The 26918-nt window shown below is 40.2% G+C and overlaps 1 protein-coding gene across 3 annotated transcripts; it reads right to left on the bottom strand.

Moving 5' to 3' along the window:
• Window positions 1-1600: 1600 nt before the first annotated feature.
• scn4aa (sodium channel, voltage-gated, type IV, alpha, a) lies at window positions 1601-26302 on the bottom strand. 3 transcript variants are annotated; one of them, XM_051418344.1, is made up of 27 exons: window positions 25848-26302; window positions 18591-18894; window positions 18172-18290; window positions 17961-18050; window positions 17740-17868; window positions 17348-17439; window positions 16811-17104; window positions 16660-16723; window positions 16361-16502; window positions 16040-16237; window positions 15561-15731; window positions 15318-15447; window positions 14496-14734; window positions 14232-14405; window positions 13772-14128; window positions 10450-10932; window positions 9914-9955; window positions 9629-9761; window positions 9307-9461; window positions 9017-9190; window positions 8761-8883; window positions 7160-7441; window positions 6994-7047; window positions 6251-6388; window positions 6007-6108; window positions 5371-5641; window positions 1601-5252 (listed from the first exon to the last, which is right to left on the bottom strand). In XM_051418344.1, exons 2-27 carry the CDS (start codon window positions 18843-18845, stop codon window positions 3955-3957), a joined length of 5709 nt encoding a protein of 1902 aa, XP_051274304.1. In that variant the 5' UTR covers window positions 18846-18894; window positions 25848-26302; the 3' UTR covers window positions 1601-3954. The 3 variants fall into 3 exon arrangements, with proteins under 3 accessions (XP_051274304.1, XP_051274302.1, XP_051274303.1); XM_051418342.1 differs by lacking the exons at window positions 18172-18290; window positions 18591-18894; window positions 25848-26302 and having other exon boundaries at window positions 17961-18069; XM_051418343.1 differs by lacking the exons at window positions 16660-16723; window positions 16811-17104; window positions 17348-17439; ... (3 more) ...; window positions 18591-18894; window positions 25848-26302 and having other exon boundaries at window positions 16040-16260; window positions 16361-16442.
• Window positions 26303-26918: the final 616 nt, after the last annotated feature.

The following is a 26918-nucleotide window of genomic DNA, read 5'->3' as shown; positions in this document are numbered from 1 at the left end:
CAGTGGCCATAATAAGTGGCCATCCTAATGATTTTAAAGACCTCTATTGCTACAAGCAGGTTAAAAATGTCTGTGGAATATCTCAACATGTACTCGATGGATGACTTTTGTGATCCCCTGACTTTTCATCTAGCCCCGTCAGCATGCTAACAAGCTAACAGGATAAACATTATACCTGCAAAACAACAGCATGTTACCACTGTCATTGCGTGCCTAAGTACAGCCCCACAGAGCTGCTGTAGCATGGATGTAGACTCTTAGTCTTGATGTCTCTATGAAACATCCACATGCAGTCAAGAGTGAAGTTTTCAGGTCAGCCAAGCTGATCACATTTCCCTAATTCCCTAAGCAAATATGCATCTTAGAGCACCTACTCATTTTTTATCTACTGCATAGAGCTTTATCACGTTTCACAGCATGTGAGCAGGAGATATATGACTGCCTCCAATCATGTAACCCTGACAGGAAATATTGTATCTCCCTTTGATAATATTTGAATCGGAGGTGACTCAGAGATCTTTCATTATGTATAAGCAGTGGTGGCTGCCCAAAAATTATTTAAATTAAACAAACGATAAGATAATTAATGGATTAGTGAATCAACGGAAAACTACAATCTATTAATCCTTTACTTTTTAATAATCAGCAGATTATTCAATAATTTAAATAGTTGTTAGGTGCAGCCCTCATTATTTGTGTTTACATCAAGGTCTCCTGGTGAAGAAAGTAACTGACAACAAACATTTGAAGAGCAACTTTCCCGCAGCCCACATCCCTCTTACGTAACCTCAGCCAATAGTGGGTAAGGCATAGCATGCAACCACAAAAATATGCAAATAAATCAGACACCCCAGCTCCTTGTTTCTTGTAAGAGGCAGTGCTTATTTCTGTCTGTTGACACTCATGCACAGAAAATAGCGACTGGGCAAGCGAGCTGTGTAATGCACTATGTAGTGCTGAAATGAGCTTCTGTTTGAGAGGCGAGATTTCAGTACTGGAGATAAAAAGATGAAAAATCAAAGAGAAGACTACAGAAAACCTAAAAGATAAGACTGACAATTATTCTATATGTTTCTTATTGCCAGCAAACCCCATGACCAGAACTAAGACTGAATTGAATCTACATTACTAACAATTATACTCAAAGCCTCAAATAGCTGATTCCTCAGTGCCATAGAGCGCCATTGTTGCCAGAAACTGTATTCTAAAATATTTTTTATTATATCATGCATCAATGAGCCACACTTCCTTCATTACTGTGAACGGACAGTTTATTTTCAGTCTGTCCCACATACACCGTCCTGCTGCTGTTAATACTCGCTGAAAGAGGAAACGTGTATTAATCTGTGGCTTAAAAATAGTCCCCTATCAATACCATGATTTAGCATTTCACACAAAAAATACACTGCACAGAGGAAAATGATACTCTTGATTGTTTTCCAATTTCACAAATCTTTTCCCAAGTTTAAATATAAAGCCTGACTGAATTGAGAGTTTATCTGTCAGTAGTGTGGCCTGTTCTCAGGTCAACCACCAGAGGGCCTAAGTGTACCGGCACACCACATTACTCAGCTACTGGCAACATAAACTCACAGCCTGCTTTTCCCTACAAGAAGTATTTTTATTCTCACAATATAGTTACAATTTTTACAATAACAAAATGATATAAATATACAATACAGAAGAAAAAAAAGAGAAAAAAATGTATATACAGGCAACACTGACTGTGGGTTTACTAGTAAAGCTCCCCATATGGCTCTCCCTCCATTAGAAATGTAAACAAAAGGAGGACACTGTGGATTTGACTGTACCATCAGAGGAGACTAAAGCTAAGTGGTGCAGCAGTGTGTCAATCTCAAATACGATTGCTGCAGGTCACATTACAGACTTCTGACAGGAACAACTGCCAAGCTGCGGCAGCAAGATAAGACAAAGATACCCCTCTTAGAGGAAACATTCATGATTTTTTTTTATCCCCCAGGGTTGATGTTAAAACAGTGCTGAACACAAACGAGAAGAGACAACCCTCTATAATCTATTGTAAAAAAAACAAACTAGAAAACTGTAAAAGTGCTTATGTTGTTTGTGTATATTCAGAGTAAGACATGTTTAATTCAGTTAAGACTTACACAACAGCAACCTACCTTTCTACATGAGGACAGACTGGAGGTGACTAGATCCACTGCGCATAAAGATTATTTCAATTTTTTCCCCGTTTTATTGTAAATAGGTATAATTATCTACACATTAGTGGGGTATTTCTTTAATTTCAGGGTCATGTATTTAACTAAACCAGCGTTCGGCTATGTGTATGTTTCAGAATTTCAGATTAAATTAAGATTAAGTCAAAAGACAAACTCTGAACTTCATCCAACCTGAGGCAAAACTTCATTTAAAATGTACAGGAAGTACAAAAGTACATGATTACTGCTATAATTAGTGTTATTTAATAGACACATATAGAAAACAGGTGAAATGAACAGGGAGCTGAGCAGTTCTGTTACGCAACCATGTTAATGTAAACATCACATATTAAGTATACAGTCACAGACAGCGTTTGAACCTAAATGCTGAGATGTAAACCGACCAAATAGAAAAATAAGTGACGGCTTGCTTTGAGTTTTGAGATCTTTGTGAGGGGACCAAATATTAGAAACAATAGACAAAACATTCATGAGACATGCATATATCAGTGATGAAGTCATCATAGAAAACAGGAAGGTCTGTGTCTTACACAACTTCTCTAACTTGACCTGGAAGGGATATAAATAGTGCAATATAAACTGGGTCTTTCTGAAAGAGCCACTCAGGGACAGATGTTAACTGCATTAGCTGGCCCGTGTTATTGTTGTTCACTAATAAAGAGAGATCAGGGTTTCACTGGTAGGCTTGGACAAATGTGAATAAGATAAGCCTTATTTTTCAGTTATTAATTCAGTCAAAACTCTAACTAATTAGCATATAGAGCCCTCATATCGACTTGATTTTTTACAAATGAAAACAAATGAAGTGACAATTGTTAGCCATGAAATAGTACAATTTCAGTGTGGCTCTCATGATGAAGTAGTGTTGTGTGCCTAATACTTTTCAATTATTGCTCTCTGTAGAGTTGGACAATAGTGCTGCATATCAGGGGGAAGCCAAAATATCTTATAATCCTATAAAGAGTAATTCAGGTGCCATGTATTGTTCATGTTACTCTTTGGGTAGAAACTGGAGCCCACAGTTTAGTTTTCTGGTAATATATTAAAAGCAAAGTTATTACTCAGATGAAGCCCTCACCCACAGGGTGCATTAAAATCCACCAGAAAATCCAATGTTGACATCCGCCATTTGAGCAGTTTTGGCCAATTTGTTTAGGATTTTTCAGAGCTTACATTTTAAGATTGATTTTTCACTAGAAAGCTATCATATCACAGATCTGTTTCACACTCAAATGATTTTGTTGCAGTTTTCTATAGCCAGTTGCATTTAGCTGAGAAATCATAATAATAATAATATTGTCCTAAAATTTGGAAACGTCAATTAAAGTACCATTTAACCCCAGCAACATAGAAAGAAAATGCATTACAGAAAAGAGGGACTTACAAGTGGTAATTGAATATTTTTATAGCCACATTAATTCTTAATCAACTATTAAACTGTTCATATAGTTTTTTACTCCCTTCCCATGTAGCATTAATTGTTATATTTACTGATGTCTATATAGCAATTACTGGTTATTATCAGAAAAAACCGTGCACTCCAGTTCCACTTTGAACCCAAAAAGACACTTAAATATTGCATGAAAAAGAGGAATTATTAAACATTCATTAACACTGTGTAACCTCTTCTTCTAATGTGGAAAATTCAGCTCCATTAGTGAGACTTTCTATCAACTGCTAACACTACTTCCTTGACTGGTGACAAACAACAAGAGGACATAATTAATTGTTAATTGTCTTCTGCTGTTTGCTATACAATTGACTCTCTCAGGTTTGCATGTAGGGTCAAGAGGTGTTGGCTGGGAGCAGAATGTAATAAAACCTCATTAGTAATTTCTACAGGTACTACCATGATATTTGGCTCAGAGGGTTCGGGATCACACTGGGCCCCTGTGTACTGCGACAGTGTCTCGGGAGTAGGAGGCTGTTGGCTTGCTAGAGTTTCTAAAGCAACCCGCTCCATCTCCTCTGCGAGGTCCACATTGCTCCCATAGAGCACTCCCATCCTTCGTGCAAGCATTCCCTCTTTTTCTGGTGGTTCACCTTCATCCTTTCTACCCATCCTCTTACAGCGGTGAATAAAAGCGGCGTGGCGTATGCAGCGTTTCAGCAGGTGATTGCGGTAAGCCCTCTGAATGACTACAGCAGCCATCTGCTCTTCCTTGTGGCGTACCGTTGTGGTGATCGGTGCAAAGGAGTCTGAGGTGGGGTTGCTGAGGATGAACTTAGCCTCAATGCTCTCCCGCATTGCTGCCATCTCCACTGTGTCTCCCAGGACCATCTGTGTGACGGCCAATAAGACGTCCAGGCAGTGGATCCTGTTCCCAATAACCAGGGGAAGATCCATTTCAATCAGGTGAAGCCGGTTGGGCTTGGCAACCCTCAGCGGCTCCTGCAAGGTATCACAAAAATCTGAGAGCTGGCTATACTCAATGAACTGAGTTCCATCTATGTCAAACTTCTCCCAAGTCTCATTGAACATCTCAAAGTCTTCCTCACAGAGCGCATCGCCACTCTCCTCCTGCGCCACATTGAAGTTCTCTAAGATGATGGCGATATACATGTTGACCACCACCAAGAACGAGATGATGATGTAGCTGCAGAAGAAGATCATGCTCATGCCCGGGTTGCCGCAGTTGCCCTTTACATCGGTGCCTGGGTTCTCAAAGTCTGGATCACAGTCTGGAGCCTCCTTGTTCAGCATTGGAAGTAAAAGCCCATCCCAGCCAGCTGAGGTTGTAATCTCAAACAGGCAGATAATGCTACCACCAAAGGTCTCAAAATTAAATATGTCATCAATTCCAGCCTCCTTTTTGACATAGGCAAAGTTTGACATGCCAAATATGGAGAAGATGAACATAATGAGGAAGAGCAGGAGACCAATATTGAATAGGGCAGGAAGTGACATCATTAGAGCGAAGAGAAGCGTCCGAATGCCCTTGGCTCCTTTAATAAGACGCAGAATCCTTCCTATTCTGGCCAGTCTGATCACTCTGAACAGAGTTGGTGACACAAAGTACTTCTCGATTATGTCTGAGAGCATCGTACCTGAAATAAAAGGAGGTAAACTAAAATTAGAGATAATATATGAACACCTGTCTGTTTTCTGTTGGTTGTTCGAAGTAATGTAATTCACAACTGTGTTCGTAATGTATTAGGTACCCACCAGCTATGGACAAGATGACCACAACAAAATCAAAAATGTTCCATCCATTGGTGAAGAAGTAGTGTCGCAGGGCAAAAAGCTTCAACACACACTCTCCAGTGAAGACAACAATGAAAGACACGTTTACTTTAAAGAGGAAATCTTCCTTCTCTGCACTTTGGTTGTCCGTCTCCACCATCATGGTGACCATATTGAGGCAGATGAGCACCATGATGAAGATGTCAAAGAACTGCTGACTGATGAAGTCAAACACCATTCCCTGGATTAGGTTCTGCAGGTCAAAGGGGGATAGGGGTTGGGAAGGTGTGAAACAGAAACACAAATCCAATAGGGTCATTTGGCCTGTTCACACCAGCAGTCTGCAGAAAAGGTCAGTGCAGAGGTCACCGGTGGCATCGTCATGCCACACATGCCAAACCGATGTGTCATTACTGAGGCTTACCTACTTTATACTTTTCAATATCAAACAAGTAGTTAAACAATAGTTTGTAGTATTTCCCAAACAATATACAGTAGCATTCAAAGGTGTCTAATTCAAGTGAATGGAAAAGTGTGTGCAAACATTTGACTGGTACTTTATAACACAAATTGCTGATATTATATATAGACGGGGGGAGTTGTAAATAAATTACATACAGTTGGACGTGGAATTGGCTTCTGTGGCTTCTTGGAACCAAGTTTCTTCATGGCATCGTAGTACTTTTTTTGTTCCTCAGTCATGAAGATCTCATCTCCAAAGTGCAGACGAAACATAAAGGTAACATCATTATTTAAATTAAGTGACATTTTTTGTGTGTTACAAAACAGAGTTTAGTTGTAATGTTAAGAAAAACATCCAATGCTTTTGTATTGGCGCAGACCAAAAAGTGATGATACTTATCTTTTTCTTTTGTTGGTTGAAATTGTCTATAATGACACCAATGAAGAGGTTGAGTGTGAAGAAAGAGCCAAAGATGATGAAGATGACAAAGTATATGTACATGTAGAGGTTGATCTCGTAAGAAGGTTGCTCCTCTACCTAAAAGGAATTAAACATTTAACATTAAACATGTTTTGAAAAAGTATTTTTTTCCTGTTACTAAATGTTTTAGCGCAGTATATTAAGTAAGTAGTATGTAAGTAAATAAGATGTGGGATTAAAGGTTATAGTGGAATATGATACTAGCCAAGAAGGGCACTTGTTGATCCAAAGACTAGACTCACTTGACCATCACCATCTGTCACATATATATTACATATATATTCAATTAACTTAAAGTGCAAGGTGGTGTTAGAAAGGGCAAGGAGAATACATTAACTCCCGGCAAATCATTTATATATATATATATATATATATATATATATATATATAATAAATATATAAAAAATATTTTGAATATTGTCCTAATAGTTATTACGTAATTTTGTAAGTACATTAATACAGAATAATAGATAAGGTGTTTGCTTTGTATACACTACTGATACATATTGCTGTACAACAAAGGGCTAACAACATATTTAATGCTAAATGTAATGTTTCAATACTATTTAATTAAACTATAATTTTAATAGGGCCAATTCATAACCAAAGTTATCTCAGGACACTAAATTAACTTAACTAACATTACTGTAAATAATAACTACCTCTCTTGAGTCAACGGCAGCATACATGATGTCCATCCAGCCTTTAAAAGTTGCCTGAAATAAGGAGAATTGTTTGGAAATATGTGTCATTGAACCTTTTTTTTTTTTTTTAAATCAAAATGTTTTTTTTTCCAAGATGTTAGAGGTGGGTAACAGCGCTCCTCACGATTTGAAGCAGGGACAGGTAGCCTTTTCCCACGTTGTCATAGTTGACTTTGACGTTGACCCAGCGGGCCTCCTGCGTGGCTTCTTTGATGGCCATGCAGTCGCTCCTGTTGTTGACCTCAGACATGGGGAAAAGCTCCTCCGTGGTGGTGTTGATGCAGCGGTAGAACTTCCCAGCAAACAGGTTGACTCCCATGATGCTGAAGATGAGCCAGAATATCAGACACACCAGAAGTACGTTGAAGATGGAGGGAATTGCTCCAACAAGAGCGTTCACCACCACCTGCCCAAAAGAGAGGACTTTGTTAGAATTAAGGAATTATAATAGAAATGTATATACATATTTCCTAGTTTATTTGTTTGTAGGAGTGAGAAACACACTTGCTTTTGCCATCAAGTTTAACCAGTACTCTTACCTCAGTCAGCTCTGTTACAGCAGCCATGGTGTAAGCATGCATTCAACACACATTGTAGGGGAAAGCCAGACAAATTATTAGGATAATGCATTAAACATCACAGCTTTTCAATCACATAAATTAGAGCTGGGTGATGTAACGGATGAAACGTTTTTAATTTCCTGTATAAAATGAATTTTAATATACCGTCGCATCACTGAAACAACTGCTGTAACTGTTCAATATTGTTTTTGGTCGGGGCAAGCTGTGTGGCGCTTATTGAGAGGGGAGCCCAATTAACTGTACCCTTCTTACTAACAGAATTAACTGTGTACCCTTCTTACTAACAGTTCTAACTTTATAACACAACAATTAACAACAATATGGTAAAAAATCTTAATCGCATCATATTAGGATTATTTTGACAGATATTACAATTTCAGTATGATTCACAATTATTGTGAGAACGATAATTTTTGCATCACAAATTTAATTTTCACTGAAAAAACAATTAAAATCATGATGATGTGAAGTTTTTTGGGAGTCTGTACCAAACAAACATGTTCTCTTACATCTAGAGGATGAGATTTGTAGGCCAGGGCATCTCAGCAGCACTACAGTACTTCATTATAATGTGTACATTTTGCAACGTCTTTGACTTGGATATCATCATATTGGGATTTTGATAATATATTGTGTAATTGCAGCCCTTACCCACAACTATCTCTCTTTTAACAAGGCAAAACACTATGGCACATCCAAATTTGTGACAATTTACTGAGAACATTAGAACATTTGAGAAATATCTCTTTGAACACTTAAATTATTTGAGTATTTTATGTCAGTTTATTGTGTATATACAACAATTAATTGAACATATATTAGTATTTTGTTTCAAAAATGAAGCAGTTATCACTAGTCGCATATCTATATATTGCAGTGTGCACAAATAAAAACTCCTTCTTATGTAGTATTGTATCATTTTGTGAGGCCAAGAAAACCTTATAGTAATCACAGCCTTGACACATGATGACAATAACATTTTTGTATACTATAAAGCTATATAAAGGCCCAGTCACATAAAGAAATACCGTGATATACCGCAAAACCATCAGATACAGATTTTTGGTCATACAGCCCAGCACTAATCTAAATCAGTGTTAGTCATGCACAATGCTCAAACGTGGTTGTACAGCCAAAAACTCACCCTCATCCCTTCAAATCTCGACAGTGCTCGAAGAGGCCTCAGTGCCCTGAGAGTTCTGAGGGATTTGATTGGTCCGAGCTCGGAGTAGCCCATCCAGTTGGCACACAAACTAATCAGGGAAATCTGTAGCAGAATCAAAACATTTCCTATTCAAGTGTTACCACGGACTTTATCTGACATAAAATGCATTTGTACGCAAGTTATGTTGAAAGTCACACAGTTAGGTCAGCATCAAAATAAGATGTCAAAAACTTACATCTACAATGAAAAAGTCTAACCAACACCAGGCGTTGGTGAAGTAGGTCTTGAAGCCATATGCGACCCATTTAAGGAGCATCTCAATGATAAAGATGTAGGTGAAAACTTTGTCAGCATACTCCAGAATAATTTTGATGGTTCGGCGTCTTTCTATGTATATGTCTTCAAAGGCCTGCCAAAACAAGATATGGGATACCTAGATACACATCCTAACAGTAATACAGTATCTTAACACTATCATAAAACAGTCAACATTTCTAAATTTGTTGCACTGATGACAGCACTCACCAGAGCTCCACTGCTGAGGAGGATCATAAAAATTATGAAGGTTTCAAACCAGTCATGCTCCACAATAGTGAAGCAAGTCCTACGGAGGTTCCACCATTTCTTGCCTTTACCTTGGGTGATGTCCGCAGTCAGACATGGCCAGCGCTTCACACAGTCTGAGGAGGGAGAGGGAAATCAAAGCTTTAGGATTACTCCTAAAAGATTTAAGATTAGATTTCAACAGCATGAGCGCTTGTACTAAAAGATGTGATTACTGCACAATTGAGAAGATAAATTCCCAGTCTGGGATTAAATGATTGTGTTTTACAGTGGTTGTTCATACTGTCAGTGAAGCAGGCCTCTGGCTCTACTGGGTCTGGCTCTTCTTCCTCTACTTCTTCTGGTTCAGGCTCAGGTGGTTGATAGTCCACTGTGCTACACACTGAAGAATCCCCATCATTCAAAGCACCCATCAGCTAGTCAAGAATTACAATTGAAGCTCGGTTATAAAAGCCACCATGCAAAATATATTACATAATCCAACTAACATACACATCAAACTGCAGATGGGGATTTTACTTGATAACAAGGATTGCTTTTGTTCTTCTGGGTCTACAGAGTTACTCACTTTGACATTTCCCGGCATACTAATTTCATCTTCTACGTTTCCCTGAAAAAGCACAGGAATAGAGAATGAAATTTTTTTAGGCATTCAAAAGCTGTAAGACAAACATATCCTGCAAGTTTCTTCTCCCAAAATATGTATTTTAGCATTTGATTAGCTTTGGGTTATTGGTTTATATCTGGGTGAGGGTTCCCCAGTGAACACAGTGTCCGCTTTCTTTCACCTGTTAAGGCGGGCCAACTTACACCTTTACCATTTTTATTAGTACACACTTTGGTGAGCTCACATAAGCTCCCATCAGCCAGAATAAGTGGAAACAGCTGTGTGGGTGTGCAGGGCTGTCGCACGATTTGTGCAATCTTAAAGGCTAATTCGTACAGATATTTTCACTTAATCTGGTTGAGGTTGCTTAGGTTAAAGTTGGGCAGAATAATGTGTGGCTGTCAAACTACATGTACAATAAGAATGATAAAACAATTTAGACAATTAGACAATTTAGACAATTAGAGTGAACCTGCTGATTGATCCCCTGTACTTACCGAGTAATGTTGATTATTTTTCTCATCTGTATTCTCTGAGTCAGCATTGTCAGCATCATCTTCGTCATCGTCATCGTCCTCGCCCAAGTTTTCAAAGTCTGACTCTCCCAGGGCGATTGGCACATTGAGACTGAACTCTCCATCCACAATAAATCCAGAAGGCCGGCCTTCAACCAAACAATTAGCTATCCCATCTGCCATTTTTAAATTCTGACTGGTGTCCAAGTGGTTCATTTCAATTCCCTCCGTTTTAGGGTCCCCATCGTCCACCGGGTCCTCATCAGGCTTCTCCTCAGACTCCTTGGGCTCTCTGCTGAGAATCTGCAGGACCGTTCGAACGATGAACGCTTTGAACCAGTCGATGCCCCGTGTGATCCTGCCAATGGCAATCTGGAGATTGTTCATCTCCCCGTCATCGTCCCCTGCTGAGAGGTTGTCTCCGCTGAACGAGCTGAGCAGCAAGGCCAGGAAGAGGTTCAACACCTGATGAAAGAAACGTGAAGGAGTGATGAAGGTAATGAGAAATATAACAACAATTTCCTTTTGTACCTAAAAACAAAAACAGTCTAACAGTCCTAATTTAGTATGCAGCCACAGTATAGGAAATATATAGAATTTTTCTGTTTATATCTGCGATCAGTGGATGATAATTAAATGATCATAACATTTGTTTCCAACATTAAGAGTATGTGAATACATTATGGTCCCACATGAATTCCATCTTGGTCTGCAGAGGGAAATTATTATTATTTTGTCTGGTGGCAAAGCTAATAGTCACTGAACGCTGAGTCAAAGTGTGCCAACATTAAACACAAGTCTGGACCAGCTCAAATACACATCACATATCAAATTGGTTCTGTGACGGCACATCGATAAATATTATGTCGTCTGCCTCCTGTTGCAGACGCAGCTATCTTTAGTTTCTAAACCTGTTAGTCAATTTCTCGGTTCCTGTTTCTTAGGTTTAGCGGGAGATCATGGTTACACGAGCCAGGGTCAGGCTGATCTCTCTCATTCCAGTGTAGGAGCTGTGAATCAGTAAAGAAGGGCTGAGGGGGAAAGGATGAGCTGCACAAAATGCACGCCCGACAGTGGTGGTGTGGAAACAGATGATGATTTTTGATAGGAGAAAAAAAAGTATTAGTGATGCACAAAATAATGCTCCATATTCTGAGAAATATCACTCAGGTTTATAGATCAGTTCTAGTAACCTGAACAGTTCTCGTAAAGGTTTAGTTTGACATTTTTGATGATAAATATAAAGTATAGTTTGACAGTATACCGGTTCACTTTCTTGCAGAGGGTTGGAGCCAATAAAACTCATGTTTCCCAGTTAAATCTGAAGCTACAGCCAGCAGCTGGTTAGCTTTGTCTAGCTTAGCTTAGTGTAAAGTCTGGAAACAGGAGGAAACAACTAGCCTGGCACAGATTAAAACAAAATCTGTCTACCAACACCTCAAGTTATGTTATGTTTTTTTAATTTAATTCGTACAAAAATACTATTTTTATACCAGGCACCGTGATTTTCTGAGCCTTTATGGTCACCATGAGGTTGCCAGGCAAGTTAGTGAGCTTTAGATTTTGTTACCGTTGGAAAGGGCCAGGATAGTTTATTCACCCTGCTTTCAGATTTGACATGACATTTATAGCTTTGAGAAAGAATATTGCATGTTATTTATCATTGTCTTAAATGTCATAAAATAATGTTAAAGGTTGAGTGGTTTTATTCTTAAAGAGAGGGATTGGAGTCAGGCAGGAAGGGAAAAACAAGGATTTCAAAAGTCAATAATGACGTCCCAAAACATGCAAGTAAAATCCACTCTACTCCCGTGGTGCTGATGGCTCAATATGATTACCTCTTCATCAATTACGGTTCAATGCGCTATCAAATGACTTTTCCTTAACACCCAGTCCCCCTGCCACCTGAGCTCTGCTCGCTCAGCTGTCTGTGTTTGTTCCCTCAGTGGCAGCATGCTTACTTGAGCCGGATCTTAGCACATACTCAAGGTCAAAACCACTGTTTGGTGGCTTAAGTCATTTGATTTAAATAGAAACCCCCTCCCGTGAATGTGTAAGTATACTATCTGCCTTCATGTCAGTGCAAATAGTGTTCATTTATGTATGAGGTGAGCGTAGACAGGAGTAAGGGAGGAGGGTTGGGGGTCAGTCTGAGACACAAAAAAGCCATGAAAATTTTGGCACAGTGGGGCCATCGCAATACTTTTGTAAGCTTGACGATGAGCCATTTCCTTTCCATTTCTATGAATAACCTAACAGGATATGGTTTTGGCTCTAGTCATTAAATATGATGCTGAAATGATGGCTGGGAGTGATCGTCTGTATTATATGTACGTCCTTGTTCAGCGAGGCCAAGAGAAAATGTCAGGGACAGTATTTCCATGCTCTAGACACTCAGGATGCTTCACTAAGTATCACAAAATCCGTTGCCTCTTCATTCAAATTAACCCATTCGCTGTATGAAAAGGTTAGTGCAACTAAATTAATTTAACAATAATCATATGAAATAATGTGTGCTGGTATTCTTTATATTATAATATGTGAACCTATGTGTTTATTGTGTAGCTTAAGCCACTTCTGATGCTCCAAAACCAAAAACATGCAATATATGTTGTGTTCTTTTTTGTTTGTTTAGGTATTACTTTACCTAAGATACTGTAATGCCCCCTGGTGGATACAAGTTTCTCCCCCAGCTGTGTCTGTCTGTCCTTGGCATCCCTCAACTGAGGGGTTAACAATAGACTGCTGAGACCACAAGCCACAAAATCTCCTGGCATTATAATAAGATAACTGTTAGATTTAGAAAGATTTTTTAAAACGGTTTGTCAGCTTTACAGCTTCACAGCAGTGACAGTTGTTCAGAGTTTGATATTGCAAGTGTAGTTGAGTGGCAGCATCTGTGAGCTCAGGAATGACCATCTACTTAAGATTTACTGTGTGCTGATATAAGCACTCAATATATAAAGTGACACACTGACAACACAGCCACAAGATAAGAATCCTCATCTATCCATTTACCCTGATCGTAAACTGAGAAACAATTATTTTTATCTAAGTGAAATTGAGCTGTGTAACATCATACAGTCTTCTCTGTTTTTATATATACCTTATATTTCATTTCAGACAACTCCCTTGGCACAGCAGGGGTGCAGACGCAGAGGACTCCAGCCAAAAAACGCTGTGGCATTTTGTAAAAACAAAATTGAAACTGGCTCAACTTTAAATGTGTGACATCGTCCAGCAGCACACTGTGCTGACCAATGGTGACTGGGATCAGTACTGAATGAATAATTGGTGCACTCACCACCAGATTTCCAATGACCATGACCATCATGAAGACCACTAAACACATCCCAGCTCCGGCCACCTCCATGCAGTCCCACATGGTCTCGATCCACTCCCCACACAGGATGCGGAACACGATGAGGAATGAGTGGAAGAAGTCGTTCATGTGCCAACGTGGCAGCTCGCAGTCTATGGAGATCTTGCACACGCAGTCTTTGTAGCTCTTGCCAAAGAGCTGCATACCCACTACGGCAAAGATGAAGACGATGATGGCCAGCACCAAAGTCAGGTTTCCTAAAGCTCCTACTGAGTTACCAATAATCTTGATCAGCATGTTGAGCGTGGGCCAGGACTTGGCTAGTTTGAAGACACGAAGCTATCTCCAACACAAGACAGACACAAATAAAGTGAGTGAATAATGATTTAGGAAGTAGTGTCATTGTGGTAAATGGATACAAAGTTCAATCATTGTTTCTCACCAGACGGAAGGACCTGAGGACAGACAGACCCTGGACATTTGCCAGCCCCAACTCCACCAGACTGAGAGTGACAATGATGCTGTCGAAAATGTTCCATCCAACTTGAAAGTAGTAGTAGGGATCCATGGCAATAAGCTTGAAGAACATTTCCGCTGTGAAGATCCCGGTGAAAACCTGTAGGGGTATACGTTTCTTTTACAGCCACTGACAAAATCAAGTCACACTTCTTCAATGCGATTTAAATTTAACGCGGCACATATTCACCAGATTCCCCACGGAGAGCATGTAGTCAAACTCCGGGGTCATGGGGTAGTGCTCCATGGCCATGAAGAGGGTGTTGAGCACGATGCAGATGGTGATGGCCAAGTCGACGAAAGGGTCCATCACCACAAAGAGCACCCACTTTTTAAAGATCACCCATTGCTCGCAGCAGTCCCACTTCAGGAACGTGTCGGCAAATTTGTACCAGCCGGGGGGGCACGGCCTCTGAGCATCCTCCAACTCTAGACAAAGACAGACAGGGAACATAATTAGGTAGTCTACTGTCATTTAAAGCATATGGGTTATAAACCACGATGCAGCTAACAGAGAGCAATGATGAGTGACATTGAAATTCATGTCTTGTCTTTGCCAAGTTATAGTTGAGCTGAAATAGCCAAAGCTTAACGCCACGAGGGCGTGACACTGAATGTTGACAGGGATTTCTCCGGCACACAATGTGATTAGCCCAACTATGCCGAGCTCAAGACAATGCTACTGTATTGGCCTTGGATAAACGAGTGCATAATGTTAACAACTGCTTGATAATCTAAGCAATTACAGCTCACATTAGAGCATCTCCTCTAAGAACCTGGAACTAAGCCTTGTGTATTTCTTCATTCCCTGGAGGAACTTGACACTTCTTGATGTTTACACCCCTACCGCTTAGCATAAAAACAGTACCTGGAAATAGACATAATGGTGTTGTGTCATCAATTTGTTTTAGTTTAACCCAACCTTGAAAATATCCTATATCCAGGGGATTCTGTATGAAAGATGCCAGGGCATTACCAATGTTGTTTTTATCTATCGCCGTTGGCACTGTACCTTCCATAGCAGCTGTAGTGAGCACAGTCAAAGCACTAGCAGTTCTGTGTGTCAGGCCTGGTTCGTCCAGATGGAGCATGCTGTGCACGGAGCCAACTGACTTCTCTCTGAGTTCATAATCTGCAGCAGACTGTAAAATATGTCGATAAATCTGTCAGTTGCAAGCTCATGAACCAGATCTGCATAAGAATTTCCATCATTGAATTGCCATTTTTTTCAGATTGCCTAACCAGATTGACTAACCTTGATCATGGTGGGTGCTCTGATCATCAGACGGGGTATGAGTCTCCCATTACAATCCTTGACAATTTCATCATGTTCAAGGCTCAGTTCGTCATCAGCCAACTCAGATGTGCTGTGATGACTAAGCGACTTCTTACTGGTCAGAGTGGCTCGGCTCCCTAGAAGCTGAGCCTTTTACAGTAGATAAAATGTACAGTACTTAATAATAACTTAATAAATAACAAATTCGGTTGCACCTTTAAATAAAGGTGAAACTTTCATTATTTTATCACTTAAACATGAAATTATGCTGCAAATTTTTGCTATAAGCCATGTCACATGGCAGCAACCACAGTCATCAAGTTAAAAAACTGCTAAACATTTAGCTTCAAACTATTATTTCTGATCTAAAAAACTGCTCTTGAGGAAGTTATGAGCATGAATCTTAAAGTAAACATAGGTATATGGTTAGCTGTCTCCTTATTGCTTGTAAAAGTTACCTGTTCCTGATTCTTGAGTTGCTCTAGTAGCCGCTGGAACTCCTCCTCTTTCTCTATGGCCTCTCGCTGAGTTGCCTGATTCTGTTCATCATAAGCCATGGCTACCACAGCCAGGATGAGGTTGATGAGGTAGAAGGAGCCCAGAAATATAATCACCACAAAGAAAAGCATGTATGTCTTACCAGCCGCCCGCAGGATCTGTGTTTGGAGCAAAAAAGAAGCTACGAGAACTAAGGACAAATTTCTTTTCATAACTTTTGATTTTAAAATGAAAAGTCAGAGGTCATAAATCGATTTGCAACTAATGAAAGAAGTGCCAACCAGCTGGAAAAGATTCTCCCAGTAGTCCTGGGTCATGAGTCTGAAGAGGGCCAGGAAGGACCAGCCAAAAGAGTCAAAACTGGTGTAGCCAAAGTTGGGGTTCCTCCCAGCCTTCATGCATGTGTATCCTTCTGGGCACTTTCTATCAAAAAAGAGTGCTACAAATCACACTCAACACCATACTATGTGATAAATGTCAGTAAGATACATTTATGTTTGAAATCAGTATGGAACCAAGACAACAGACCAGACTGACCAGACGAAATTAGCATTGTAGTCTTAATGTGGATCATACATACCCAGCATCAGAGCTGTTTCCACAAAGTAGAGCATCTGGGCTGCCTTCTAAATAATAGTGATTAACTGCAACCAAAGAAAGAAAGAAACAGTTAAATCTATTCTACTGAGGACAATATCAGCTTAAAATAATGAGATATGTGTTAAACATACCCGTGTTTTCAATATATTCAATGAAGTTGAAGGTACTGTTGGAATATGCTGTATCATTGAACCCCATGGTGTTGTTGAAGGACATAGTGTCATTAAATGTGTCGGTGGCGTTAAAGAATTCAAATGCAGTTTCATTTGTGTCGATGGGCCATCGCACACATTTCTGACGCAGATTTCCCATAAAAAGCTGAAGGCCAACGAGGGCAAAAACAGCAAGAGCAAAGACGGTCAGAATCATGACGTCCACCATTTTCTTCACTGACTGGATCAAAGCGGCAACGATGGTTTTCAAACCTGACAACATACAGTTGAGATGTCAGAGGCATATCTCAGCCCTTCAATGACAAATGATAATCAATATAACAAATAAATTATATACTATAGAGGACAGTTAATCTTGTCAACATAATGCCATTACAACATCAGGAAGTTTAAAAGAAAGTCATACACTGTCTCCTTTGTTAAATTACATCATCATACTCAGTTATATACTCAGTCACACACACAAAAATAATAAATATAAATAAATTAAAATACCAGGAATCACAGTAATTGTTTTAAGGGCTCGAAGTACACGAAATGTCCTGAGGGCTGACACATTGCCAAGGTCAACAAACTCAGTGATGTATCTGTGGAAAGACATAAAAAATGATCAAAGCTAATAAGACTCAAAATATTTTATAATAATTTCTAATTGGCTCCAGTATGAGAACTACAGTTATACAAATCTTCACAATATCAATTTTCATAATTCATAATTTGTCTCAAAAATGCTTAGTTTTCTTTTTTACTCAGGTCTGTTTAGCAGCAATTTACGCACTTAAGATTTTGATTTAATGTCAAGATAAGAAAATCAGAACCATGTTTCCTATTTCAAATGCAACTAGATAGTTGAAAAGACGTAGATGAAAGAACACTCGGACACTTACGCCATGCTGATCACCATGAAATCCAGCCAATTCCATGGATCTCGAAGGAATGTAAAAGATCCAACACAGAAACCTCTAGACAACACTTTGACTGTTGCCTCAAAGGTATAGATACCAGTAAAAACATACCTAGGAAGGAATTGTGCAACGCAAAGTTAGTATAAGTGGAATCAAATGTAACAGAGGATTTACTGAAAGCTAAACTCCAAAAAAATACTCACTCGACAGTTTTACTCCATGCTGGTGGGTTGCTCATCGTCATGAATACACAATTCGCTAGAATTGTAATCATGATGAACATGCTAAATAATTTAATTCAGTATTAAGGAAACAAACATGAACATTATATGTATAAGCAGACATTCCCCCCATTTATTCATCCAAACCTTAATGCACTCAATAATTCAAAAGCAATAATAGTTCAAAGGATATGAATGTATGAGAATTTTGATGGCTCCTCTCCTAACCAAACTAAAGGGGCTCAGAATGTAGCAAGCCGGTTCAGCATTGAACCTGAAGATTGTGTTTCCTTTGGTGATCACAATGAATGTCTGAAAAAGAGAGCGGCATTATCTGTATAAATGCAAGCCGGTGTATAGTCCAAAAGTAGTTGCTACATTTCAATAAATACTTAGTGATGACAATCTTGAAATGATACTTTAACATTTAACTGTAACATATGCATACCACGAATGAAATCGAATACATTACGTAAAGGATACTGTATGCAGCTGTAATAACTGAAATTTAAGTAATACATCCTGTCATATTTCAAGGTTATGTAAGGACGAAGTCAAGCTCCTTAAACACTAAGTGTGTTTTCATGTGAGCCCAGATGTGTTCAGACTGACTTTCTGTGCTTTGTAGAACGGGTCCAGGTCCTCCAGAGGTGTGTTGAGCAGCTCTGATGGAGGGTCTCCGTAGATCATGGGCAGACTCTTGCCCGCCTCCAGATCAGCGTGTGGGGCTGTCGACTCGTCCTCCTCATAGCCCTCTACTGCTGCGGCCTTTTTTCTTTCCTCCTCGAGCCTCTCGATCTCCGCCAGTGATTCCTGGGTGAAGGGGCGGAACGCATTGGTGCCTGGGGGAGGGAGCAGGGTCGCCATCTTCGCATCGCGAAGGGATACCGCCACACCGGGGTTTCCTTAGAAGGAGCTTGAGGGAGGACAAAAAATTATAAAGAATACAGTAGGCTTTGAGATGGGTTCTACTGAAGCATAACAAAACAGACAAAGACCATCAATTTACGCATTCTGTAACCTTAACCATTGTGACTTCAACCATAAAGCTTTTGATTTGATTTGAATACTTTAAAAACACATTAAACATTTTTTTTTGTCTTGTAATGTAGTATTTGGTTCAGTTTTTCAATCAACCACGTAAAATAATAACCTAACCCTAATTCCCAATATAAGACACCATAGCCAAAAATGGAAATGACTTATTTTGCTTATTTGTTCTGACCAACAGTCAAAAACCCAACGGTATTCAATTTACAGTGATATCAAATAGAGAAATATTGGGTATTTTCTGGGCCTCCACTTGGCAACAAAGGTTTCAGAGACATAACGGTTAATGGTCAGCACGTTAACCCCAAGGCCACAAGGCCATGGTTGGTATTTTTACTCACTAAATGAACTTAATCTGTTGCGCACTGGTGCGCTGCAGGTAAGGAAGTTAAGTCCCACCCTGGGAGTTGAAAAGCCTCAAATGGGTAAAGTGGGAAAAGATAAAGCTGATAAATCCCGACATAAATCTGAGCGGTCATGAGATGATTAATGTATTAATGAAATAAAGTTTTATTCCACAAATCTGTGTATGTTTTTGTACCCTAACCCTAATCTCTAACCCTAACCCTTCTCTGATTTTCACATAATAATAATCAATCATTTAAATGATCCAATTTTTGCAGGAACTGTATAAAACTTATCGGCATCTGAAACCTGTGATGAGGTTTCACGTGTAGACACAGCTTAGTTTTAAGCGGCCACATGCCGAAAAGGTTGGGAACAACTGTGTCTCCATAGGTGTCCTGAGTGTTGGTAATGATCATATGTTTTCGTTGCTTTGATCTGTGTCCAAAACCCTCACCCTCCCTCGTCCCTGCCCTCCACCCTGTGGCCTATATCTCTGACCCTGCGCCCCTCACGAGCACTTAAAAGTGTCAAGATGGAAACAAAATGACTAGACACACTCAGGAGAAGAGCTTGGACTTTCCCACCGTTCTAAAGAGACCATGACATTACTTGTGTACATCAGATTACTTATTAGCTTAGCAGACGCTCCATATCGGGTCCAAGTGGCATTTGCTTACATCCTTTGATGTGTTTAGCAACCAGTCTGGTTTCGTCTGAAGCGGCTAAGGTTAGGCTCCTGCGATTTAATAAAGTAGTACATTATCTAGCGTTTTTGTTGAATCAACTAAAATATACTTCAGAACAGTGCAAATATAGGATTGACCACCCATAAAACAAAATATATCACCCCTTCCCCATAAGTATTAGTCGTTTACTATTATGTAATCAGCCTGAAGGTGGTATTTTATTGACATATCAATAGCTTGGTTTGTGCAAATCTGATTAAAACCAGTTGAGAGCAACAATATCAACATGCATTTTGCAAATGTTGCATTATTGTAAGTTGAAGCTCATTAGCTTTGATATGCACAAGAAAATATTAGTATAAAACAAAAACTGGCTAGAGGTGGGCCTTAACCTAACATAAACTGATTTAAGGAAAGTTGTTTGAATACGCAGTTGTGCAGCAAAACCTCAAAAAAACAGCTCAATCAAAAGCATCGCCTTGTGGCATCACCACTTGCAATAAAGTCTATCAAACTAATTTCATTTCTACACGTTGTGAAGCGACGATACAGACTACACAAAGAATACAGACATGTCATTAACCACCAAAACATACAAACAAGCTGGTAACAGACTGTAAAAAGAGAAGCTTTCACATATATAGAAAGGCACAGAGATCAGGTTAAGCTATTCCTCAGTGATAGCCACTGATCACACACATTAATGTAGGATAATACCCCTTCAAACCACCTCACTTGAACAGAAAATTATGCATTCACACACATGTGAGGGGACGCACACGTTCACACAGATACGGTGGCTGCTCAGCTGCTACAGGCAATCAAGACGGAGCGTCGTGTTACAGAGGCCCGATGACTCTGCTCATTCCTTCTTGGCTGAGCCTTTGCTCTGTGCCTCACATCCCTCCGATAAACAGGACAGCATGCCAACTTATCTTACCGAGCTGACTCCTCTCTCTACTACCTTCTATTTTACATGGGGCCCCAAACACACTAAGCTTCCGACTCTGCACCCTTACCGGCACCCTCAACCCTGCCCAGCCCACCACCATCCCCGCTACATGACACTTGAGGTCCTTAATCCCTCTTTCATACAATCATTCCATCTTAACCCTGTCACTCATCAAAGCCCCCATCCCTAATCACTCACACACACAACTGACAGGGTTTCTTTTATCCTTAATCAGTGATACTACATCACCATTACCTTTATCCTATGAACCCAAACCTTTAGATTTATTACCAATAGCAACAGAATCTCTCTGCGCCATTCAGTCACCAGGCAACCTGGACAGGCCTACACCTACTCCCGTCACACTACCTTCCAAGCACTAGTTTCCCCCCTCATCATCCCATTTAAAAAAACCCAGCTTGGGAGCCGTGGGCCCCGCTGTACTCAATCGTGAGCCAACCTTAAAATACACATCCTGAGAATGGATGTGTTTCTCTGTGGCTTATGGGAACATTTCCTGGTTGCATTACATCACACACCGTTACTGCTGAAGCCATCAAATGTCCTTTTTTAAAAAAGCTTAGTACCTCGGTTGAACGCCTGCCAATCTCAAAACAGTCCTCTCAGAGTGGTTGTTGCCTTGTCTCTCGCGTCAGCTAGGTAAATAATACGTTTTGCCGCCGTGTTAAGTTTTGTAGCTACATTTATCAGCGTGTGTTTGTCCACACGAAAGGGCCAAGAGTACAGGCAAGGGTGCGATATTCAGTATCAGTCAAAATAGATTCTGTATATCACACTTATACTCACCATAAAACATGTCCAGGATATTAAGCCCTGTGTCAGTGGTGGAAGAATTACTCAGATACTTGTGCTTGTGCACGAGTACAGCAAACGTATCAATACAAATACTCCATTACAAGTAAGAGTCCTGCATTCTGCAAAATATTCTTACGGTATAAAGTAAAGGTATCTGCAGTAAAATGGCTACTGTGACAGATATATTATCTATAGCTGTAGCTGGTAGAGAGGGAGCTAGTTAGATACAGTCAGGTAGTTATGTCCAATGGTTTCCAAACTACGGGTCAGACCCTTCCTGAGGGTCACAAAATGAAACTGAGGGGTCGCGAGATGATTAATTGGCTCTATAATCTTTGCTTTTGTTGTGTAGTGTTGTTGCAGATTGCAACTCACTCGCTTCACCCTCCCCTTCCAAGCATGATAAACTACGGTGGCTGCAAAAAACACAAACGGCCCTGTCTAGAGCCAGTGTTTGGTTTGTCCATTATGGGCTACTGTTAAAACATGGAGGTTCAACATGGCGGACTCCACGGAAGGCGACCCGCTGGTCTGTAGCTAAAAATTACTCATTCTAAGGTAAAAAAAAAAAATCTTAATCTGCTAATTAACTAGTAGCTATATCTGTCAAATACATGAAGTAAAATGTACAATATTTACATCTAAAATGTAGAGTAGAAGTATAATAAGTAATATAAAATAGATATAACTGAGTACAAGTACCTCAAAATGTTATTTAACTACCGTTCTTGAGTTACTTGGTTACTTTCCACCGCTGGTTTGATTTTAAGAGTCTAGCTGAAGACAATCAACTCATTGCGTGACCATGCTCGTTCAGTCACACTGTGGACAGGTGGCAAACTGAGGAAGAGGGAGGGAACGTTAGATCTCTGAAGCCTTCCCCGACAGTAATATATATATCACCTTGCATGTCAGTGAAAGCCATGTGACCTGTGACATTCCAGTTGAGGATATAGACCGGGTAATGTAGACACCTCTTCGTTACACTACCCGGCCGTGGAATGCGAATGCCAATATTCACCTCCGGAAACTAACCAACTAGCTTTTGGCTTTTGTCACAGGGGCAGCACGAGTTCATACAGCGAGAGAGGTTGTGCTGATGTTTAGCTCACTTGATCTAAGATTTCTTGAGTCTCAAGCCCTCAAATTGCCCAATGTGATCAGTGAAGCATGAGAATAGCAAATTGATCTTTGTGCTTTCCTGAGACAATTCAAGCAAACCAGTGTGAAAAGTATTGAGACCACTCCCTGGATAACTGGAGATGAGCAGAAATGTTCCTCTATAGGCAAGTTGTCCTGTACTATAGCTGTGATTTTACCAAAAAACATATGAAATTGAAGTCATACTTGGTAAAACACTACAAGAACCTAATATTTCAATCAACTCTAATAACTTACTGACTTAACTCATGTGCCCTGAAGGTGGCGGGGGGTTTATAGATCACAGTCTCCTCATTATTCAGCACTAACCACTCCTGGAATGTGGTTAGGTTGTAAACAACAGATCTACAGAGCAAACAAGGGCTTTTATCCACACGCCCTTTGACATTTGCCATGCTCCTGTTCCCCCCTGTTTTCTCACGGGGGTCAAATCGCAACGCTGCAGTTCACTCTCTCTAAGCTTGCTTCAACACCCTCTCACCCACCAGTTAACCTTGTGTTTCAAAACCTATAGGGAGCCACATTAAAACCAACCTCTCCACCTGTTCCTACTCCCTGCCCTGTCATTGTATGTTGCCACCAGACACAGTTTTGCACTTCAAAATCATAGCTGCATGTGGAGTCAAACCATACTTCAAAATGATCAGCATGTTCATGGCCTCACTAACGACTCAGGGTCAAGCCCCTTTCGATGTCTTTATCAGATGTGTGCACAGTAGAGTCAGTCGCAGTATATCCCTACATGCATTATGTTGCTGCTAAGAGGACAGCTGCCGTCATTCGCGGTATGCTTCTGTCGCTGCATACCGAGGAGCTGTGAAGACCTAGCGTAATCTCCCAGTGTGCAGTCAGATGGTGAAATGGCTAACAGAGACATATAGGCCGACTGATGTATAAATCCAGACTTTTATTAGAGGACGCAGCCAAACAATGTGTCTCTGGCTCACCATGGCCAAGTTATCAGGTCTCCTGGACAATGACAGCATAATAAATACTTTAATACTAAATACTTTAACTTTCTTGGTTCACCTGGAGTTGTGTTGTTCTTTGCTATAGTTGAACGCAGCTTTCTAAACAAATTTCTGCTGCCTCAAACTGACCCATTTGGCTTTTGCACTCCCTGCACAGAAATCTGAGTAGATTACATGTGGAAGTGATATGGAGGATATTCCATCCAGCTTGTGACGGACCAGGGGGAGCTATTATCATATTCATAACACCAATCAAGTTCTTAAAAAACACAGACATCCAGGAAGGCGCTGCTCGTGTTCGAACCATCTAGTTAAAGTGAAATGTTATTTCTGTCACACTGCAGTCCGATGGGGAAAACAATGAAACTGCACCTCCAACACAATTATACTGAATTGGGGAACTGAACAAAAACAAAAGGGACATTTTGAGGGGGAAAAAAGTTGCACTTATCTTTAACCTTATTTCACCTTTTGAATACTCTGGAAAATACAGAGGCCTAGCCAGGCAGTCACATGGGCTCACTTGGTGAAAGAAACTCAAAACCGACACCTTCTGCGTCCAAGAACATGTGATGCGAGACACACAAACACACTCAGGCAGAGGTAGACCACAGAGATACATCTTTACACAATATGCATGTTGAAAGTGACAAAAAAAGTATTTTAAGCCAACTACCACATATGTGACGACAGGTGAAGGATTGTCTGAGGAGAATGCGGCACAGACGAGATTATAAATTAAAAATATTTAAGACAAATGATGCAATGTGCAATCAAAACTCACTCTAAGAACTTAAAAAACACCACCTGATGAGCCCCATCCATGTTGAAATCTGCATTGGCCCTACTGCTGGGGCTCCACTGTAGGAGCCCATCCTGTTACATTAAGAGTTGCAGATGCACTGTCCAAAGGATCTAACATGAACAGTAGCCCCCACGTCTTCCACTGCGTCCAAAGACTTGCGTTGCCTGCGTGGTGCCAGGCTGTCTCTGTAGTCCCACACCTCTGATTTGGGCAACATGGATTAACGGCAGAGAAATGGTGGGCTATGAGCATCCACAGCATCACAGTATCTTGCCCATCTGCCATGAAGACATGAGCTAAAAATAAAACTTTGGCCCTGTGGGAGGAGGCATAGTGGGGATTGAGAAGGTTGCAGAGTGTCCACACTGGGCAGTACAGCCATGTGCCTGGAGGGAGATATTCACCTGGCAGGTGGAGACATGGGCCTGTTATGATGCTCATGCGCACTTTCCCCTCTCATACTGTAGATACTGTAGCATAATAGTGTAGTAAAACACTAGTTCGCCAGTGCATGCGTGCGCCTTCACAACACAAACACGCACATGCTTCCTCATACAAACACATTTAAAAACACTGCTGAGAAGCCATAAATCTACCAAATCCAAATTTGACCTAAGCTCAATTACAGGTTCATGTTTATTATTAGAACAAAGGCGCTCACATTAAAATACGGCTTTGCGTTTCATTTCTTTCGCAGTGCAACTAATTCTTTTGAGTGCCAAAAGAAAAGCTTTTTACTACCACAAATTTACTTCAAATGAAAACGGCTCTTCACCCAAAAGCCAAACGATTCCCCGTCACTCGATAGGAAACTGTGCAAGTTTAAGTTTCACCACAGTCCAAATGAGAAGGAAAAAAACAATGAAACCATTACACAAAATAGCCACATTATAATACAATGTTATCCAGAGAATAATAAAATAAACAGCAAACTCACGACCAGTGAAGACAAAATAAAACCAAAGCCACTCGGAACCTGCAAGTGAAAACCGTTCAGCCTGCAGCCTGACACTTTCTGAGGTTCATGCAGCTCATCTTTAGGCTCATGGCAAGACCACAGACGGCAAGTGGCGGGTTTACCTTGCACAGCAAAGCAAATATTTCCCCAGAATCCAAGAAACTTGAAAAAAAAAAATAAAGATCAAGTCTCCCGTCAAGCCTTACGCTGAGGGCGTAATTCTCCCCCTCTGGCAGCCTGCGCGGGGCTGCAGGACAGCTGTTGCTGACGCAGTGGTGTCCTGCAGTGAAACCGGAGGAGTTGCTCCAGGTAGGATCAGATCAGACCTTTGACACTTCGGCAAAAACGGAACCGCTTCCCGTTCCCACACAGCTGGTCAATCCTGCAAGCATTTCCGTCGGTCAGGCGCATTTACAACTTTTGTCACCGAGTAAAGTCAGTGAGCGCAGATGAAATAACGTCCTGCTGCTGCTGCTGCTGCTGCTGGGGCTACCGAGGATCTCTGAGCGCAGATCCCCCTCAGCTTTAACTGTTTTTATTCTGCTGATCCGCCTGCAAGAGCTGCTTCAGAAATGTTAAAATGTATTCATTATTTTATTGTTGTAATGCAGATTGTTATGTATGTTTCATTAAATATTTCTCTCCGTTTATTAATTTATGAATTATTGATAATTCGTGTGCCGTTATTATAAAGTGTAAATCGTTCCTAACTCATGCACAGACTGAGTATTTGAGTTCTTGTTTGTTGCGTTTTTGAATATAGTCTATTATTGAATAGTCCATGTGAGAGCAGTTGGCAATAGATCTGTGATACAGCAGCCTTTTTGTGAATCTTAACACAGAGAAATGTGAAGAGTTGGCTTTAATATTTCTAAGGATTAAAGTTGTGTCCGTGTTTGTCAGGTGATGAGTTTGTATTTTCTTCTTTCTGTCTTTTTCAGAAAGAAGTTGAAGGAGATGGGGTGAAATGTGTGGATAATGATGACCTTTCTTTTAGTCAGGAGGAGGGAAATTATGAGAACTTTCTTGTGTGTTTGACGATTTCTGATAAACAAGCTTATACAAACAGTTTGTCAAATGTCCAACTATAACTTATGCTTACAACAAAGTTTTTGCACAAATAATTAGAACAGAAACACGTCCTATAAGCCCAATACTAGACATTAATAAAAGTATTAAGAATTGTTTTAGAT

The sequence above is a fragment of the Dicentrarchus labrax genome, unplaced genomic scaffold, assembly GCF_905237075.1.
Source record: "Dicentrarchus labrax unplaced genomic scaffold, dlabrax2021, whole genome shotgun sequence".
In the NCBI taxonomy this organism is placed as follows: domain Eukaryota; kingdom Metazoa; phylum Chordata; class Actinopteri; family Moronidae; genus Dicentrarchus; species Dicentrarchus labrax.
The sequence above is the reverse complement of the archived record's forward strand: the minus strand, read 5'-3'. Positions and strand labels throughout refer to the sequence as shown.